The sequence below is a fragment of the Muntiacus reevesi genome, chromosome 3 (assembly GCF_963930625.1).
Source record: "Muntiacus reevesi chromosome 3, mMunRee1.1, whole genome shotgun sequence".
NCBI classification, from domain to species: Eukaryota; Metazoa; Chordata; class Mammalia; order Artiodactyla; family Cervidae; genus Muntiacus; species Muntiacus reevesi.
Window position 1 is genome coordinate 236,064,769 of NC_089251.1, and position 20,072 is coordinate 236,084,840.

General features: G+C 34.3%; 1 protein-coding gene across 3 annotated transcripts in view; it reads left to right on the top strand.

Moving 5' to 3' along the window:
• The window catches only part of SLC4A10 (solute carrier family 4 member 10), a 225,745-nt gene that overhangs the window by 81,141 nt on the left and 124,532 nt on the right, over positions 1-20,072 (top strand). For all 3 annotated transcript variants that reach the window (XM_065927869.1, XM_065927870.1, XM_065927871.1), the window contains 2 exons: positions 3,669-3,829; positions 12,753-12,941. In XM_065927869.1, the coding sequence (XP_065783941.1) occupies positions 3,669-3,829; positions 12,753-12,941 (350 nt within the window). The remainder of the gene's footprint in view (positions 1-3,668; positions 3,830-12,752; positions 12,942-20,072) is intronic.

Consider the following 20,072-nt stretch of genomic DNA (forward strand, 5'->3'; position numbering starts at 1 on the left):
ATATTTTTATATTGATATATTTTTATTATTAATAAAAATCTTAAAAGATTTTTATATTAATATATTTTTCAGTTCAGTTCAGTAGTGTCCGAATCTTTGTGACCAAATGAACCACAGCATGCTGGGCCTCCCTGTCCATTGCCGACTCCGGGAGTTCACCCAAACTCATGTCCATTGAGTTGCTGATGCCATCCAACCATCTCAGCCTCTATCGTCCCCTTCTCCTGCCCTCAATCTTTCCCATCATCAGGGTCTTTTCAAATAAGTCAGCTCTTTGCAACTGGTGGCCAAAGTATTGGAGTTTCAGCTTCAACATCAGACCTTCCAATGAACACCCAGGACTGATCTCCTCTAGGATGGACTGGTTGGATCTCCTTGCAGTCCAAGGGACTCTCAAGAGTCTTCTCCAACACTACAGTTCAAAAGCATCAATTCTTTGGCGCTCAGCATTCTTCATAGTCCAGCTCTCACATCCACACATGACTATCCACACATGGAAAAACCATAGCGTTGACTAGATGGACCTTTGTTGGCAAAGGAATGTCTCTGCTTTTTAATATGGTGTCTAGGTTGGTCATAACATTCCTTCCAAGGAGTAAGCATCTTTTAATTTCATGACTGCAATCACCATCTGCAGTGATTTTGGAGCCCCCAAATATAAAGTCTCTTTCACTGTTTCCACTGTTTCTCATCTATTTGCCATGATCTTAGTTTTCTGAATGTTGAAATTTAAGCCAACAATTCCACTCTCCTTTTTCACTTTCATCAACAGGCTCTTTAGTTCTCCTTCACTTTCTGCCTTAGGGGTGGTATTATCTGCATATCTGAGGTTATTGATATTTTTCCCGGCAATCTTGATTCCAGCTTGTGTTTCATCCAGCCCAGCGTTTCTTATGATGTACTCTGCATATAAGTTAAATAAGTAGGATGACAATATACAACCTTGACGTACTCCTTTTCCTATTTGGAACCAGTCTGTTGTTCCATGTCAAGTTCTAACTGTTGCTTCCTGACCTGCATACAGATTTCTCAAGAGGCAGGTCAGGTGGTCTGGTATCAAATCTCTTTCAGAATTTTCCACAGTTTATTGTGATCCACACAGTCAAAGGCTTTGGCATAGTCAATAAAGCAGAAATGGATGTTTTTCTGGAACTCTCTTGCTTTTTTGATTATCCAGCGGATGTTGGCAATTTGATCTCTGGTTCCTCTGCCTTTTCTAAAACCAGCTTGAACATCTGGAAGTTCATGGTTCACGTATTGCTGAAGCCTGGCTTGGAGAATTATGAGCATTACTTTACTAGCGTGTAATATGAGTGCAATTGTGCAGTAGTTTGAACATTCTTTGGTGTTGCCTTACTTTGGGATTGGAATGAAAACTGACCTTTTCCAGTGCTGTGGCCACTGCTGAGTTTCCCAAATTTGCTGGCATATTGAGTGCAGCACTTTCACATCATCATCTTTTAAGATTTGAAATAGCTCAACTGGAATTCCATCACCCCCACTAGCTTTGTAGTGATGCTTCTTAAGGCCCACTTGACTTCACATTCCAGGATGTCTGGCTCTAGGTGAGTGATCCCACCATGGTAATTAACTGGGTTGTGAAGATCTTTTTATGCACAGTTTTTCTGTGTATTCTTGCCACCTCTTCTTAATATCTTCTGCTTCTGTTAGGTCCATACCATTTCTGTCTTTTATTGAGCCCATCTTCACATGAAATGTTCCCTTAGTATCTCTAATTTTCTTGAGGAGATCTCTAGTCTTTCCCATTCTGTTGTTTTCCTCTATTTCTTTGCATTGATCGCTGAGGAAGGCTTTCTTATCTCTCCTTGCTATTCTTTGGAACTCTGCATTCAAATGGGTATATCTTTCTTTTTCTCTTTTGCTTTTCACTTCTCTTCTTTTCACAGCTATATGTAAGGCCTCCTCAGACAGCTATTTTGCTTTTTTTGCATTTCTTTTTTCTGGGGTTGGTCTTGATCCCTGTCTCCTGTACAATGTCACAAACCTGCATCCATAGTTCATCAGGCACTCTATCAGATCTAGTCCTTTAAATCTATTTGTTACTTCCACTGTATAATCATAAAGGATTTGATTTAGGTCATACCTGAATGGTTTAGTGGTTTTACCCACTTTCTTCAATTTAAGTCTGAATTTGGCAATAAGGAGTTCACTGTCTGAGCCACAGTCGGCTCCTGGTCTTGTTTTTGCTGACTGTATAGAGCTTCTCTATCTTTGGCTGCAAAGAATATAATCAATCTCATTTCAGTGTTGACCATCATCTAGTGATGTCCATGTGTAGAGTCTTCTCTTGTGCTGTTGGAAAAGGGTGTTTGCTATGACCAGTGCGTTCTCTTGGCAAAACTCTATTAGCCTTTGCCCTGCTTCATTCTGTACTCCAAGGCCAAATTTCCCTGTTACTCCAGGTGTTTCCTGACATCTTAACCTTTGCGTTCCAGTCCCCTATAATGAAAATGATATCTCTTTTGGGTGTTAGTTCTAATAGGTCTTGTAGGTCTTCATAGAACCATTCAACTTCAGCTTCTTCAGCATTACTGGTCGGGGCATAGACTTGTATTACCGTGATATTGAATGGTTTTCCTTGGAAACGAACAGAGATCATTCTGTTGTTTTTGAGATTGCATCCAAGTACTGCATTTTGGAATCTTTGGTTGACTGTGATGGCTACTCCATTTCTTCTAAGGGACTCCTGCCCGCAGTAGTAGATAAAATGGTCATCTGAGTTAAATTCACCCATTCCAGTCCATTTTAGTTCGCTAATTCCTTGAATGTCAGTGTTCACTCTTGCCATCTCCTGTTTAACCACTTCCAGTTTGCCTTGATTCACGGACCTATCATTCCATGTTTCTATGCAATATTACCCTTTACAACATCGGACCTTGCTTCTATCACCAGTCACATCCACAACCGGGTGTTGTTTTGACTTTGGCACCATCCCTTCATTCTTTCTGGAGTTATTTCTCCAGTGATATCCAGTATCATATTGGGCATGTACCGACCTGGGGAGTTCATCTTTCAGTGTCCTATCTTTTTGCCTTTTCATGGTATTCATGGGATTCTCAAGGCAAGAATACTGAAGTGGTTTGCCATTCCCTTCTCCAGTGGACTGCATTCTGTCAGGCCCATATGGCATGGCCTAGTTTCATTGAGTTAGACAAGGCTGTGGTCCATGTGATCAGATTGGCTAGTTTTCTGTGATTGTGATTTTCAGTCTGTCTGCCCTCTGATGCCCTCTTTCAGCGTCTACCGTCTTGGGTTTCTCTTACCTTGGACATGGGGTATCCCTTCACGGCTGCTCCAGCAAAGCGAAGCCGCTGCTCCTTACCTTGGATGTGGGGTATTCCTCATGCCGCTTCCCGTTCCTGCGCCGCCCAGCTGCCGCTAGCCACTCCTGTGCCAAAAAAGTTAATAAAAATAACTTAAAGTTTTTCTTTGTTTTCAATATATCTTTCAATGACAGATAGAATGTTTGTTAAATGGAATTAAAATGAAATAAACCAGATGTCTTGGGTTGGCTTTTACTTCTAAAACCGTTGAAACCAAGAAGTAATGTCAATATCTTTATGTTTATACCTTTTATTATTGAGATAAAGATTCATTTATCTACAGTGTAACACTCAATGTGCTGAAAGTATTATTTATTTGTATAGGTGGTTGAAGTTTGAAGAAGATGTGGAAGATGGAGGGGAAAGGTGGAGCAAGCCTTATGTGGCTACTCTTTCACTGCACAGCTTATTTGAGTTAAGAAGTTGTATTCTGAATGGAACTGTGTTGCTGGACATGCATGCCAATACTTTAGAAGAAATTGCAGGTATATCTTTTATTCTCTTTAGTCTATTTCATCCTTATGGTGCAGCTGATTTTTTTTTTACTCATTTTTTTCTTATAATTCTATATCATGTATATAATTTTTAGTAGATGAATTCTCATGATCAGTGTATGAGACTTTAAAAGTAACTTTGTTTTACCACCTCATTTAAGATAAAAGAAGTTGGATCTCAAAGATATATGGTCTAACTTCCAGTGGCAAGTAGAGCAAGAACCTATATATCTTGGCTACTATCTAGATTATACTATTTTTGTTTTTCAATGTAGTATGTAATTAGGCTGCCATGAGAAATTAGAAAGAAAAACCCATAAAGCTAGAGATTGATTTTTTTCCAATATTCAGATACATGAAATAACCAAAAGAAAAAATTTCAATAGATAGGAAAAATATTAGCTTAGGATAGAACAGAAAGGTATGGGCGTTTACCTTAAATTATTTATTTATTTATGAGTGTTCTGGGTCTTTGTCGCTGTGCGTCCGCTTTGCCTGCTTGTGGTGCACAGGCTCCTTATTGTGGGGGCTTCTCTTGCTCTGGAGCACCGGGCTCTAAGTGCGCAGGCTTCCGTGGTTGCAGCACATGAACGCAGTGACTGTGGCTCTCCAGCTCTAGAGCACGGGCTCAATAGTTGTGGTACACTGACTTAGTTGCCCCAAGCATATGGGGTCTTCCCGGACCAGGGATGGAACCTGTGTCTCCTACATTGGCAGGCAGATTCTTAACCATTGGACCACTAGGGATGCCCCTGGCCATGTTTTATTTTTTTAATTTATTTTTTTTTATTGAAGGATAATTGCTTTATAGAATTTTGTTGTTTTCTGTCAAACCTCAACATGAATCAGCCATAGGTACACATATTTCCCCTCTCTTTTGAACCTCCCTCCCATCTCCCTCCCCATCCCACCCCGCTAGGTTGATACAGAGCCCCTGTTTGAGTTTCCTGAGCCTTACAGCAAATTCCTGTTGGCTATCTATTTTACATATGGTCATGGAAGTTTCCATGTTACTCTTTCCATACATCTCACCCTCTCCTCTCCTCTCCCCATGTCCATAAGTCTATTCTCTATGTCTGTTTATCCATTGCTGCCCTGTAAATAAATTCTTCAGAACCATTTTGCTAGATTCCATATATGTGCATTAGAATATGATATTTATTTTTCCTTTTCTGACTCACTTCATTCTCTATAGTAGGTTCTAGGTTCATCCACCTCATCAGAACTGACTCAAATGCATTCCTTTTTATGGTTGAGTAATATTCCATTGTGTATATGTATCATAGCTTCCTTATCCATTCATCTGTTGATGGGCATCTAGGTTGCTTCCATGTTCTAGCTATTGTAAATAGTGCTGCAGTGAACAATGGGATACATGAGTATTTTTCAACCATGGTTTCTTCAGGATATATGTCTAGGAGTGGGATTGCTGGGTCATATGGTGATTTTATTCCTAGTTTTTTTAAGGAATCTCCATACCGCCTTCCATATTGACTGTATCAATTTGCATTCCCACCAACAGTGCAAGAGCGTTCCCTTTTCTCCACACCCTTTCCAGCATTTATTGTTTGTAGACTTTTTGATGATGGTCATTCTGACCGGTGTAAGGTGATATCTCATTGTGGTTTTGATTTGCATTTCTCTTAATAATGAGCGATGTTGAGCATCTTTTCATGTGTTTGTTAGCCATCTGTATGTCTTCTTTGGAGAAATGTCTGTTTAGCTCTTTTTCCCACTTTTTGATTGGGTTGTTTGTTTTCCTAGTATTGAGTTGTATGAGCTGCTTATATATTTTGGAAATTAATCCTTTGTCAGTTGTTTCATTTGTTATTCTCCCATTCCGAAGGTTGTCTTTTCACCTTGCTTATAGTTTCCTTTGCTATGCAAAAGCTTTTAAGTTTAATCAGGTCCCAATTGTTTACTTTTGTTTTCGTATTCCATTTATTTTAAATTGAATTAAAAGTCTTGAATTCCAGAGGAAGCCAAATGATATGGTTGAGATTAGTTTGTAACTGAAAACTGTGACTTGCCTCTGGGATGAATGATTTGTACTAGAAGCCTATTATCACACAAGCAGTTATATTTAGGAAGCTTTTTACTGTTACTCTGGAAGTAAAAGAAAAGAACTCCTGTATCTTTTGATCTGGAAGACAAATACATTTTAGTAAAAACAAAATAATACAAAAGAAACCCCCTCAGAAATGAGTTTTGAAAGGATATAAATAAAAGTGGTTAATGAAGGTTTTTTCAAAATAGAAACAAAGCTAAGACTCAAGCAGTTTTAAAAAGATTTCTAGTTTGGAAAAAAAATAAAAGCAGTACCATGTGGAATTTATTTGTAGAATAGAGAGACTTCAGAGAGATTTCAATGTCTTAATTGTATTGTAGGGATGGGAAAAAACCCGAAACACTGTTTTTTTATCACATAAATGAGAAAATATTGTATTAGAAAAATAATGTATCTAATTTAATCTTCAAATAGCCTCATAAAGTGTCATTCCCATATTTCAATAAGAAAATAGAGATTCTGAAACTTTCATGGTTCAAGTTCCATCTAAGATCCTCTGACTTTAAGCTCCGTGTTTTTTCTATTACAACTACTGTCTGAAGAAAGAGATGGCTTAAAATGGATGTCGTTAATTCCACTTAAATTATTTATTTGGTTGTTGGTGCTAGTAGGCATACAGACATTGCAATATGTGGAGGAAAAAGTAAGCATGGAGGGATATTGTTTGTTAAATCACAAACAAGACACACACGCACAGGGAGATAAGCTTCCTTCCCCTCAGTCATACAACACTTAGAAAGAAGTTACATCTTAAAATACAGAACTAGAGCCTAAATGACTGTATCAAGTATACACAGCATACTTTTTGGAAGAACACAGGATACACTAACAGGTGTATACACTAACATTAACCAAGACTTACAGTCTGTGGGGTTGCAAAGAGTTGGATGACTTCGAAACTATAACAACAACCGTGGAAATTAGCAAGCTTCCTGAGAATGTTGTTGTAGTAGCCCTCCAACTCAATTTCCTAGCTTTACATTATAGAGTATTGCTGATACCAATAAAAATTTTATGAAATGAAGTGGTAAAGCTTTCCCTAGCACTCCAGCATTTAGGAAGCTCTTTTTAGTAATTCTACAGCTACCTTTTTGATTCTCAGAACAGACTTGGAACTTAGTAGTATTATTGTTATCCTTCATAAATGAAGAGACTCAGAAGGTTAAAGTTCTTGGCAAAAATAAGGAGTTTATTTCTGCTACTTAGTCAGTGATGGCATTACCTTTGAAAATGGATTAATTCAAATGAGTTTTATATTGACTTTCTTTAATGAAGCTGTCAAATTCCTCAGTGTGGCAAAATTAGCCGCAGAGAGTAGTCCTCACAGTGTTACCAGGCTTTAAATTTCTTTAAACATTTCTTAAAAATTCCTTAATTCCGAATGGCTTCTTTAGGAATTTATTTCCACCAGAGAATATTCTGTTATAGTTTGACTAAAACACTTATCATCTTATCTCGGTTTTGTTGTCTAAATTTATGTTTCATTTCCCTAAACCTGCCCTCTTCCCAGGCTCAGTTCTGTAGAATATGTAAAGGTTGTTAGCTGTGTTGAATCTAGTTTTTTAAAGCAGATTACATTTTATAAATCCATTCTTAAAATGAAAGTAGTTCAATGGAAGTCTCTGTACCCCAAATACTAATAGCTTTTCAGTATTCTTTATTCTCTTCTAATTAGTCTGTATCTTTCTGACTCCAAAGTAGACTAACTTTTTTAATGTCTCATTTTCAATGTACAGCAGTCTGTAGATTGCCATTCAGAAAAGGTCAGTAGTTTAGAACTAATACCATGTAGAAAAATATGATTACAAATACTTGTGTAGATGATTATTACCTCAGGTTCCTTTTCAGTCATTAATGAGAAGAGATTCTCTCTCTTTGAGTAATTTTAATTTGGCTTAGTTAATCCAAATGTATTTATTTCTGTCCTCAATAAAGTCTCATTAAAACATTTTCTCCTGATAACTTGTAATTATTTTCTTGTTTACTTACTGCTATTTTTACTTTGTGACAATTTAGCTGTATTATTGAGTGTGTAGTACTTATGGTTTACATTTTGAAGACGTCTAACTTTGTATTTTCACATTCATTACTATATTTTATTATCATAGACACTTTGTGAGGTAGAGAGGAACTATTTCCTCCATTTTATAAACAGATTAATAGTGATATATTACAGGTAACACCTGCAGGAGATGGGAAATAGCTTCTTTTGATTAACCTATAATCGTAAATTTTGTTTTATTCATTTCATGATAATTTGGGACCGTAGTGATTGTGATTAACTTTAAGATTTGGAAGTTTTTCTTCACTTCTTATTTATTATATTTTTCTATACATTAAGCAGTTACTAACGTATTAGTCACTAGTTTCTGTCTTGCGAGAGCTAGATATAATTGTTTATCTTTAAGAGCTGTAAGCGTAGTACTTTGTAAATGCACAGACTCTCCAGCTTAATGTTTTCTAGACATTTCCTAGTAGAGGTATATGGCCCAGATATTGTTTTAAAATGGTCAAGGATTTTTATATCAATATTCTGATATGTTTTTAATAGGCTCTTAAATAATTCCTTAAAGAGATTTTTGTAGACTTAGTAGGAGAAAATCCCATTTGTATCTGGCAGGTCTGTCAAGAATTTCTGGTGTAATTAAAGTAGGATTTTCTTCTGGGTAAAGTTAATTTAAAAATGTCTATTTCCCAATGTTTTAAGGAACTGAGAATAAATTTAAACTTATTCCTTCAAAATATTACTTAACTTTTCAAACCAAGATTCTCCAGATATATTTTCTTATCACAATTTATTTTGATATAGGATTAATTATATTTAAAATGCTTCTTAATTATATTCATATAAATTATAGGTAATTTTGCAATCTATGTTAATCTGTTTTAAATTCAGTACTATAAAGATTAATAATGGAAATATTACCTCTGTAGTATTTATATTTTAACCTAATTCTGTCAATGAAGGTAAGATATTAAAACCAAACCAGAGTTAGTATCATGGACAGATTAGCAATCATAGATCTCAGCTCGTTAAAACAACTTTCGTTGTTTAAAATCTTTTGTCCAAGAAAAATCCATAGTTTACTCCACTGAATATACTCTGCAGATTTGGGAATATGAGAATAGCCATGTGTATGTTTTAGATGCCTATACTGTTACCATTCTTGGTCAGGAAATTAAGTATTTTTATAGTACTTAATTTATAGTACAGGGGATAGTTTATATCTCCTGAAGGAGGGCATGGCAACCCATTCCAGTATTCTTGCCTGGAGAATCTGATGGACAGAGGAGCCTGGCAGGCTACAGTCCATGGGATTGCAGAGTCAGACACAATTGAATCGATTTAGCGTTAGCACCATGGTAGTTTGCATTTTTATTCCACATACTGCTGTTGGTACTGTCAACCAGTTTAGAAGCCTCTATCCTCCACTTCTCCTCCAGCATCTTTTAAGACAACAGACTATTAAGACAAAACAATTATATGATCATCTTTAAAGAGGCAGAGATTTATATAGAGTCTGTAGAATCTCATGGTCTCTAGAGGCTTTCATTCAGTAGTCAAAATGAACTAATCATGGTGACATAATTGCCTTATTTGGACGAGAAGTATTTTTTCACTTTCTGAGGTCTTTTTACACAAATGCTACTAATTTTTCTGGAGCCTGTTTAGTGCTAGAGGATTGACCGATTTATCCTTTTTCTTCCTGCTCCTTCTGTTACCATCAGATCCTGGCATTGTACTCTGGCAGGCTAGACTGTGTTATTTAGGCTTCAGAGCCTGTGGAGATGGTCGGACTTGACTCTGGGCCGAAAGCCATTATGACCCATTATCCTTTCCTACTTTTCAAGGTTAATACTAATGTATATTATAGTGGTGAGGAGAACAATGTAAGTGGTTAGTGAATCACACTCCCTTTGGTACTTAAATTCCACCTTTAGTATGAGTTATATTTTTAAGCAAGTAGATTAACTTTTATAGTTCATTAAGGCATTGCTAGATGCAGTTACTTCAGAGGAGTTTACTGTGTGTTTATTTCTGACTAATGAGCAGAGTTTTGTTCTTTTTTTTTTTTTTTTACTATTTGTTTTCTCTTATACAACTGTTTTATATAAAGACCTTATCTCTGAAAAACTTGTAAGCCAGTGACTTATTATTTTTCTTAGTGCTCAAGCCTGGAAAGCTGTGCTTTGGTAAGAATGAAAAATTATAAGCATGTACATGTTTTATTATATGATTAATTTTTATTCTGATTAGAATATTGAACTTGGGATACATATCATGACTTATAGATAAAACTGCTGTGTGATGGTATCTGAATAACCTACTTTACCACTCCTATTATGAAGTATATAATGCATATTTGGGGAAGATTCCTTGGAGAAGGAAATGTCAACCCACTCCACTATTCTTGCCTGGAAAATGGACGAGGGATCCTGGCAGGTTACAGTCCATGGGGTTGCAAAAGTTGGACATGACTTGGTGACTAAAACAACAACAATGATGCATGTTTTATATATGTTTTTCCCTCTTGGCAGGGTTGCAATGTGAAGTCATATATGTTGACACTTTACCATTTCCTTTATTTCAAATTAATCCAAGTTTATTATAACTACTAGTCTGCAAAAAATTGAGATATAAGTTTAAATATATTATCATACATTTTCAGAAGAGACTTTGGAGGTAATTATAGAGGATTTTATGGCTTATTCCCAGACATGCATTCTACCTTTCCATCATAAACAGTCAAGTGATAGAGCAAAGGCTGGCAAATTATGCTGTATGTGCAAATATGGCCACTGCCTGATCTTGTTAGGCATGTGTGCTAACAAGGAATATTACATTTTACATTTTTAAAAGCAATAAAAAGAAGATCAATATTTTGAAATGTGAAAATTTTGTGAAATCCAAATTTAGTGTCCATAAAAATGTTTTACTGAAACACAATTATGGTAATTTGTACATGTTGTCTGTGGCTACTTTCTTGCTATGTAAATGGAGTTGAATAGTTGTGACAGAGGTTGTATGGCTCGCTAAGGCTAAAATACTTGTTATCTGACTCAGTACCTAAAAGGTTTGTCTACGTCTGAATTAGGGAAATGACTCCAGAGTAATGGGAAGTTCTTGATTAGCCTAAGGCAAGTGGGGATCCTGTCTTCTTAGTCAGTGATTGGCTCAGCAAAGATAGACAGGACTATGTCAGTCGAGCTTAGAATTGTCACTAGGAAGGGGGAAAAAGAATTCTGTTTTAAGAGAAAGTCACAAACAAGCAAAGAAACTCTGATATGAAAGAAGATGTGTATTTCTTTGTTGCTGCTGGCAGCCACCTTATGATAGTAAGGAAAACAGCCTGAGGTTAAAGCTCACCCCTTCTCACCATGAGGGGGGAGAATCTGATAGAAACACTGAAAAAATGAAATGAATCCAACCTAACTTTGATTTTTCTGCTTTGTGAGCCAATGAAATTTGTTTTAGATAGTTTGATTTGGATTTTCTGTTACTGATAAATCCAACTTTGCCTCTGCTTGATATACTATTATAAAATACAGATAAAAGAATTAAAATTATCCAAAAGTTTAAACCACAAACCCACAACCTACTTAAAGGAAATTGCAAAGAAAATCTTGTACCTGGAAATTACTGAGGACCTATATATTCCAATCATGCCTCATGTCCTGGCAACAGTGCTGGTATGAGCTAGCTATTATCTCTGTTTTAGAAATAAGGACACTGCAATTATTCAACATTACAAGGCCACACAACTGGAATATGAGACAGGACCCAAGTCTATTGTTTGGAAGGAAGATTCTGCTAGTTTTCAAATCTTCAGTATACTCAATGGGGCAGTGGAAGGTAATTCATTGTAATCTGCTTTATGTAAGAAGATCAAACAGAGTTAATATTTGGTCATAGGAAATCAGATTAATTACACTGAGGTTTAGTGAGTTGAAATTTGTATTACCAAGAAACCTTTACTCATCTACTTATTTTATAGGCATTTCTGACACTTACACATGATAAATATCAATCTACCTAATTATAGCCTTCTGAAAATCTCATCTTTTATTCTTTATTTTATGGATATAGAATTTTTTTTCTTAAATATAAACACATTATCAAGGAAGATTTGAGAGGATTGATTTTATATTAATGTGAAAGAGTTGTTTACTTGACTTTCCAGGTGACTCAGTGGTAAAGAATCCACCTGTCAATCAGGGTTCGATCCCTGGGTCAAGAAGATCCCCTGGAGGAGGAAATGGCAACCCACTCCAGTATTCTCGCCTGGAAAATCCCATGGACAGAGGAGCCTGGCTGTCGACAGTCCATGGGGTTGCAAAGAGTCGGACGTGACTGAGCACACACACACAGATAGTTGTCTAAGCTGCCTTGCATCAGATTTTTACAGGTGGACTTTTGTTCACTTAAAGAAAAAACATGAAAAAAAAAAAAAGAAAAAACATGGAAGTTATTCTCTATTAGAAAAGGAGAAGAAGATCATATTAAAATATAAGTATGAGGCTACTTTCCAATTTTAGACGTACTATTTGTATTTATATTACTCCTACTACTATTCCCTCTCCTCAGAGTAAATAATGGAGACAATAAAGCATTTTGTTCTCAATACAGCTATTCATATTTGAAAAATAAAACTCCATATGATACATGTTTCAAAACGTATGATTTATAATGAAAAAGTTCCCGAGTCTTTCTTGTGTCACACTTCTACAAAGACAAGCTTCTGTTTCTAAGATTATCTAGGGTATGCATGTGTGGACTCAGTGGTTCACTACTGTCAGATCACAGGGAAGCTGTGCTTATATCTTCTTTCTTCCTTCACTCTACAGATATGGTCCTCGATCAACAAGTGAGCTCAGGTCAGCTCAATGAGGATGTACGCCACAGGGTCCACGAGGCTCTGATGAAACAGCATCACCACCAGAATCAGAAGAAGCTCACCAATAGGATTCCTATTGTTCGCTCCTTTGCTGATATTGGCAAGAAACAATCAGAACCAAATTCCATGGATAAAAATGGTAAATGTTTCTTTATTGTACTCATTGTTTATTATAGTTGTCAGAACTATCAAAGTCCTTTAAAATATATCTTACTTGAAAATGATCTATTGAAATTCAAATTGTAGAAATTTTGATAAAGAATTTAAGTTTCCTGAAAGGCTCATGAAAGAATGCAAGGAAAACTTTTTTCTAATAGGAGGTTATAGACTCCAATGTAGCAAACATCAACTGTCAGTTGCATCCCAAATAAGATCCTAGTCTTTGTGTCATAGCTTAATGAGTGTCTCATAGCTTAACAGGGCTTTGACTTAATGTCTTTTAGTTAAAATGAATAATCATCAACATTTAGTGATGGTGAGAGAAAAATATTGGCTTCATGTTGTTCATGGTCAACGAATCCCTTTTGAGATCACAACTGAAAAGAGTAGCTAGTACCTTACTTGTGTCTCTACATATATTAAGCCTGATTTCTAGTTCACAGGCTCATTGCTTTTTGCAGTACTGTTTCATTTAGTGTCCACGGAGCCATCACACTTACCATCTTGGCACACCAACATAGATGATGCCAACCATTGTTTTCTAGTACTTATTCATGACTTACTTCTTAGGAATCATGAAGCCAAAGCAATGTTTCTGACTGTTTTATCCTTTCTGTGTATTTTGTTCCCTCCCGGTATCCATTTGAACCTTCATCTTTTACACTAAGGAAGTTGCTTAGAAATCTGTCACTCATCCTTTCCATCAGTCCTTTGAAGGAAAATGAAGTTATCATGCAGATGATATGAGTTTATTATACTTCTGCTAGCTAGAAAAATTTTGCAGTTTTAAAAAATACAAATTAATGAAAAATAATTTCAGGTGTTTTACTAGAGAGACTGATTTCTACAAATGGACAATGTATATTGACAGCATAGACTTTATGTAATTTCACTCCTGTTTTCAAAAGCTTCAAAGATGCCATAAATACAAATGCATGAAAATAATTCTACTTTGTATAGGTACTTTGGTAATTTCCATACTACCAAATCAAATATAGACAAATAGAAGAAATACTTTAATAAATCAATAAAGATGGTTAAACGTACTGTTGTTTCAGAACACGGAACCAGTTCTAAATGGCAAAATAATTTTTGAAATACTCATTTGATTTTTTTAAAGAGCCTTTAGTGACTGAATGTAAATCATTGTTATATTGAAAACTCTATAGTTGTGCATATATTAAGTTCAGTAAAAGTGTTATGAGTGCTTTATATAATATATCATATTGTATTTATCAATCCCACTGGATAGTTTGAGTATATATTGCTTGCTTTGAATTACATCATATATTTAAAATATACTCATATTCTAAATCACAATTTGTTTTAAAATATATATGAAAATGACAAAATGAAGTTTTTATATTCTGAAACTTAATATAAACATAGTGCTTTTATTATGCTCACAATACTAGTATTTACTTGATATTTTTTAAGAAAACAGATTAAGAAACAGAAAACAGACTGGGATATTTGCTAATTTTGACTATTGACTTATATCTAGATGATTCTAAAGACCTTATTAAAATATTATCATGATGTAAATCTCTTTGAATGCAAGTAAATTTTATGAAAGTTACCTTCTGTTTTTATTTCATTACCTTTACTGGAAATCAGACAGTAAAACATATGTCTGTAAGAATAATATGTGTTTGTTCAAAGATGCAAGGACCTTGTGAGCTAGCCATAATTTGTATCTCAGATTTCACTGGGGATAACATTTACTGTAAAATGATTTTATTACATTATACTTGGAGGGAAAGGGCACTGAATTCACTGGATGAATTATTTATTGTAATATCATATAGACCTAGACACATTATTTGTTACAGCTTTAAACCTTCATTAAACATAAGAAGAGGTGATAGAATTATAGCTTTAAATAAAAAATCCACACATAGATACAGAGTTTTTCTGGGAGCCTGATTTTTGCCTTATTCAGGCAATTGCTTAGTTTTTCTCAAAACTAGAATATGAATAGTTCTGTCACCATCTGTATAATCAGTCTTTATCTGAACACATAAGATCTTTTTGAGGCATATATTAGGGTAATAAAAACTTGGAAACATTTCTAATAAAATTCATACACCCAATTAAGTATTGTTGTAAAGTACGCTGTCAGAAGTGGTTTTCTAAGCCTAGGCTTATAACACCTCCCTGTGACTCTGTTTTGCTTCCTCACACACTTTGCATAATTATGTGTGTTAAGAATTCTGAAAATGTGAATAGACATCACCAATTTAGAAATAAATCTCCTATCCAGAAGTGAAAGAGGGTGAAAAGTGAAAGTGAAAAAGAGGGTGAAAGACCTTTATTACTAAGGTTCTCAATCTACTTATGAACTCTAAAAACTGATTAACTCTAAATAAATAAGCAAATCAAAATTTATAACTATAAATATAGATTTGACATTCTGCTTGAAGATATGTGATAGAGATTACATTTTTTGTGTGTGCAGTATACTACAGAGAGATACAAAAGGGTTTCAATATTTCCAAAATGGTAAAAATAATATTCTCTTTATTTAAAAAAACTCTTCACTAGAGTATTTTATGCAAAAAGAATCTTTTAAAAATTAAAACTATAGAATAGGAATTTAAATAGAGTGAGGATTTCCTGGAAACTTGAAAACAGCAAATGTTTTCCTTGCCAAGTACAGGGATGGAACCAAGCCCTCTCTTGTTTAAAGTATTATATAATATATAAAATACTATATAATATAATACCTTTTTAGAAGTGAAACAATTGATATTCCCTCAGCAACAAACTGATTCTTGTATAGAAAACTCTATAAAAGAGTCATATCGAATAAAGTTTCTGCTTCCTTGGTTGACCTGTTCCTTGAACATGCTACCTTGGTAGTAGTCCCAAGGGTTAAATGTTTAGACATTTTCAACCTGAAGATCAAGTGGGATTCTTCCCCAAGTTGTAGGTTAGACTTACTAGATAGTGATTTTGTTGCTCTTCTCCCCTATCTGCTGTATTTTGTTCATGACTTTTTTAGTAACTTGTGACCATTTATCAATCCTCCCTCCAAGTATGCTAGCTTAACTTTTTTGTATAATTTTTTTCTTGGTGTACTGCACATTCTCTTAAGGGCTAAGACACAGGATGTTATGGATTCACCATGCATTTTTAATGCCACCATGCTGTGTTTAACTTTCACTTTTCATTAAGCATCAAAACTGTGAGAATTAAATGTCTGATTCTGATGTTTCAATAAAAAGTGACAGTTCTATCTGGCAAAACAACAGCAAAAATATAATAGAAAACTCATATCTTCCTTAACATTAGAATTCAAAAGAATATTGTGGAAAGTACTAAAATATATAAAGAATATTTGAATAATTTCTTGAAACTGGCAGGACTTTCCAAAATAAAATAAAGGCTTTTGTATTTAATGATTTAGAAAGCAAGATATATCAGTATTTGTAGTAATCATTTAGATCATACATTCAATTGTATTTTTGAGACTCTGGATTACAAATCTATTCTAAAATATTATCACCCTTGTGATAACCTTTACATTAAAAACATAACTTAGACTTAGTTTCCTTAGGTGTAGGATGTCTTCATTCCACTGTTTCCTTTACTAATAATTCTCTTATTTCTTTTCCTTCACTTATCTTTTCTCCCTCCTGTTCTGAACACTTTCCAGTTGTACCTTTTATTTAGGATCTTAAAAGGAATTGCAGAGCAGAAGGTCCCTGACTTACTTTCAAAACTGTAGGTTTCTGGAGAACATTTAGATTTGGAAGGATGAAATGACTTGACTCTTTAGGCCTGCACAGATTTCAGCCCTTAAAGTGATGTACACGTCTGTATTGTGAATGAATTTTTTTTATGACTTTTAAAATCAGTATTATGGCTTTATAATTGCATCTTTTACAAATGCTGTACTTTTTAATTTTCAGATATATACTGTTTTATGTGTTTACCTATTTACGTGCTTTCTTATTTTTTAAATACCGTTATCTCATAAGAGATATCAAGAGTTTAAAAAGTATCCGTTTATAATGTTTTACCTTGATGGAAAAAAAAGTTAGAATAATAGTTCTTAGAATTACTTGAGAGAAAACATTTAAAAGCTCATGTAGATGATACAATTAAACATTATATAATAAAAGTATTTTCCATTTCTCAAAAAAAAATCAAGATGACGTTGTTGACACAACCTGTGGGTCTGTTGAGAAACTGTACTGTCGCTACGTAGTTTTGGAAACTCAAGAGTACCTCTTAACAGCAAAAATGTTTCTAGGATGATGTGTTTAAATTTGTTATTTCTTATATTACATAATTATTTTCAGGCATACTAATTTTTCTCCAAGTTTAATTATGTGCATACTTCTCATGTTTTTGAAGTATAGCTCACCTAATCAACATTTTCTAAATATTTAGCCTTTCTTTCTTCATGTTTTCTATTCCCATGGATAAATGTATTGTTACACATGTATGTAACTTTGTCATTCATTTTTGTATTTCTTTATTTTGCTGTGTCTTGTGTCTGTCTCTAACAGGCTCATCTCATCTCTGTACCTCCCTCATCTCCTACCCTTTGGGTACTCTAAATGCGTTGAAGGTTTCTGAGGTAGTGTAAACCAGCTTGGTCTATAGGTTAACAGTATTGTACCTCCATGTCTTCATCACAGTTTCCTTCTATTACATGTGATTTTCAGTGGATTAAGCAATAGAAAATACTGGTGTACTTCAGTGATATATTTTTCTCCTATTGATTTGAATTTGGCCAAATAGAGATTTAAAGGCTGCTGTTTTATATACATAATTTATTTGAAGAGGAAGAAAACTATAAGTAAGGACTTAAATGAATTAATATAATTTTAGTAATCTTTTTGAGATCTTTTTTATGGTTGTGTTTCAGGATTGAGAGGCTTTAATGATACTGACACTACTTAAAGTTAAAAAAAAAAACAAACTAATTCTTTTGAGATAATCTCATGTTCCTACCTCACAACTTTATGGTGAGGGAAATGATTCTGCCAGTCTCACAATAGACTTGGTGAAAAATTTTTGTGTAACAAGCAGAGCTTCTATTTTCTAGTTAGAGGTTGCTTGAATTGCTCTGTTTCCTCCTGTGCTTGCCCATATCTTTTATGATTTGCCTTGAAAAAGTACATGGCATATAATAACTTTTTATTTAACTTATATATGATCCCTACATGAAGGTCCAGAGGTAAAAAATGAATTCATGACTCAAAGGAAAATTAATTCAAGCAGTTGTTGATGTGAATACTGTGTAATATATACTTTGATAAGATGTATAACAAATACTGGAATTTCGGATTTAAGATGGTGGACTCTTTGAATTTGAAAGGTTAGAAAAATAAAAGTACTGGTGTCTTAAGTGTTTATATTTAAATAATCATGAATGGTAGCCATTCCCTTCTCCCAGGGATCGTTCTGACCTAGGGATCGAACTCAGGCCTCCTGCATGGCAGGCACATTATTTACCATCTGAGTCACCAGGGAAACCCAATCATGAACATGTCTCAGCTAATTTTTAGCTAATTCATCAGTTTTTGAATAATTTACCCTAGATATAATAAAGTTTTAAGTTAATAAATGTCTTTTTTGGATAATCATCTTAATCTCTAAAAGTTATTCAAATATTATAATAACAAATTGATTGAATATTGCAATGACATTTACTTATAGAATATATTATTGTGGACAGTGATCAATGGTCGAAGAAAAGGTAATATAAAGAAACAGGCAAAAATATGTATGTTCAAAAACATTGTGGCATATTGATTGGAAAAATTATAATAAAAATAGCATTCATAGAACTTCTACATGTACATGGGAGACGGAAATGGCAACCCACTCCTGTATTCTTGCCTGGAGAATCCCGTGGACAGGGGAGCCTGGTGGGCTGCTGTCCATAGGGTCGCACAGAGTCGGCCACGACTGAAGCGATTTAGCAGTAGCAGCAGCAGCTACATTTATATGTGAATGCTCAATCCTAACTAACTTTACTCTTTCATCCTGGAGGGGGGAAAATCCTAGCAAGTGCCTTGTTATTTTTTTAGGGAACATATTCAACATCTGACTGAGTATAAAATCCTGTACCTGAAAATTGTATTCTGTGAAATAGTATTGCTTTAGATATGAATGAGAAAATAAGGAATGCTCTTTCAAAACCTAAATTTACTGATTCTTCTTATGTAATAATATTTGAGTTAATGAGAGTCATTTTGAAATCTAAGCCATCACCTTCTTCTGAAAGGCAGTGATAACTGGAATAAACTAAAGAAATCAGTGTTTAGACAGAAAAAGATAATTGATAACAGAATTATAAAAATGATTTAATTTATGAAATTTTCAGTAGTTAAATAGACTGTAGTTCATGTGCACATTTTAGACAGGTGGTAGGTAGAACAAATAAAATTTTAAGCTTTATTTAAAGGCTTCAATTTTTTCAAAATAACCCAAACCAAACCTCGTGTTTAATTTTTCAAAAATAATATTATACCTGTACATTTTTCTGTATCCTGTCATTTTCAGATATTGCCTTAAAGTATACACATTTAATATGTGTTGTTTCATTTGAAAAAATTAACATACACATTAAGAAATGAGTTGGAGTACTTTTTAAACTTTGATGAGATTAAATGTGTTTACTAATATTTGCTAATATTTAATTATTATCTCTGACATATGAGTGATATCAACTTTTGGGTTATATTCATATGTCACACACTTGTAGTCTTTATGCTTTTTGTCCCCTGCATTGGCGTATGCATCCTATGCACATACTTAGAATCTGGAACTAGTAGGACAATTATTATCATCTAATGTGTCTCCTGCTAGTTAAATACTCTCCACTGGTTATTATCCATGTCACTAAAACAGTTATAGAAAACATTTTTCAAATCCCTTCCTGATGATCAACTTTATGAGGTAATATTTAATAAAATTTTTAGAATAAGAATAGCATGGAACAGTAAATCTCAAAATATATTAATGTTTATAAGAAGAAATGCAAGTGCCAGTTTTAAACATATCTCATGAGTTAAAGGTAATTTATGAAATAGTCTGCTTTTGGAGTATATATGTGAAAATATAGGTTGTGCAATTTCTTCAGATTTTAAGT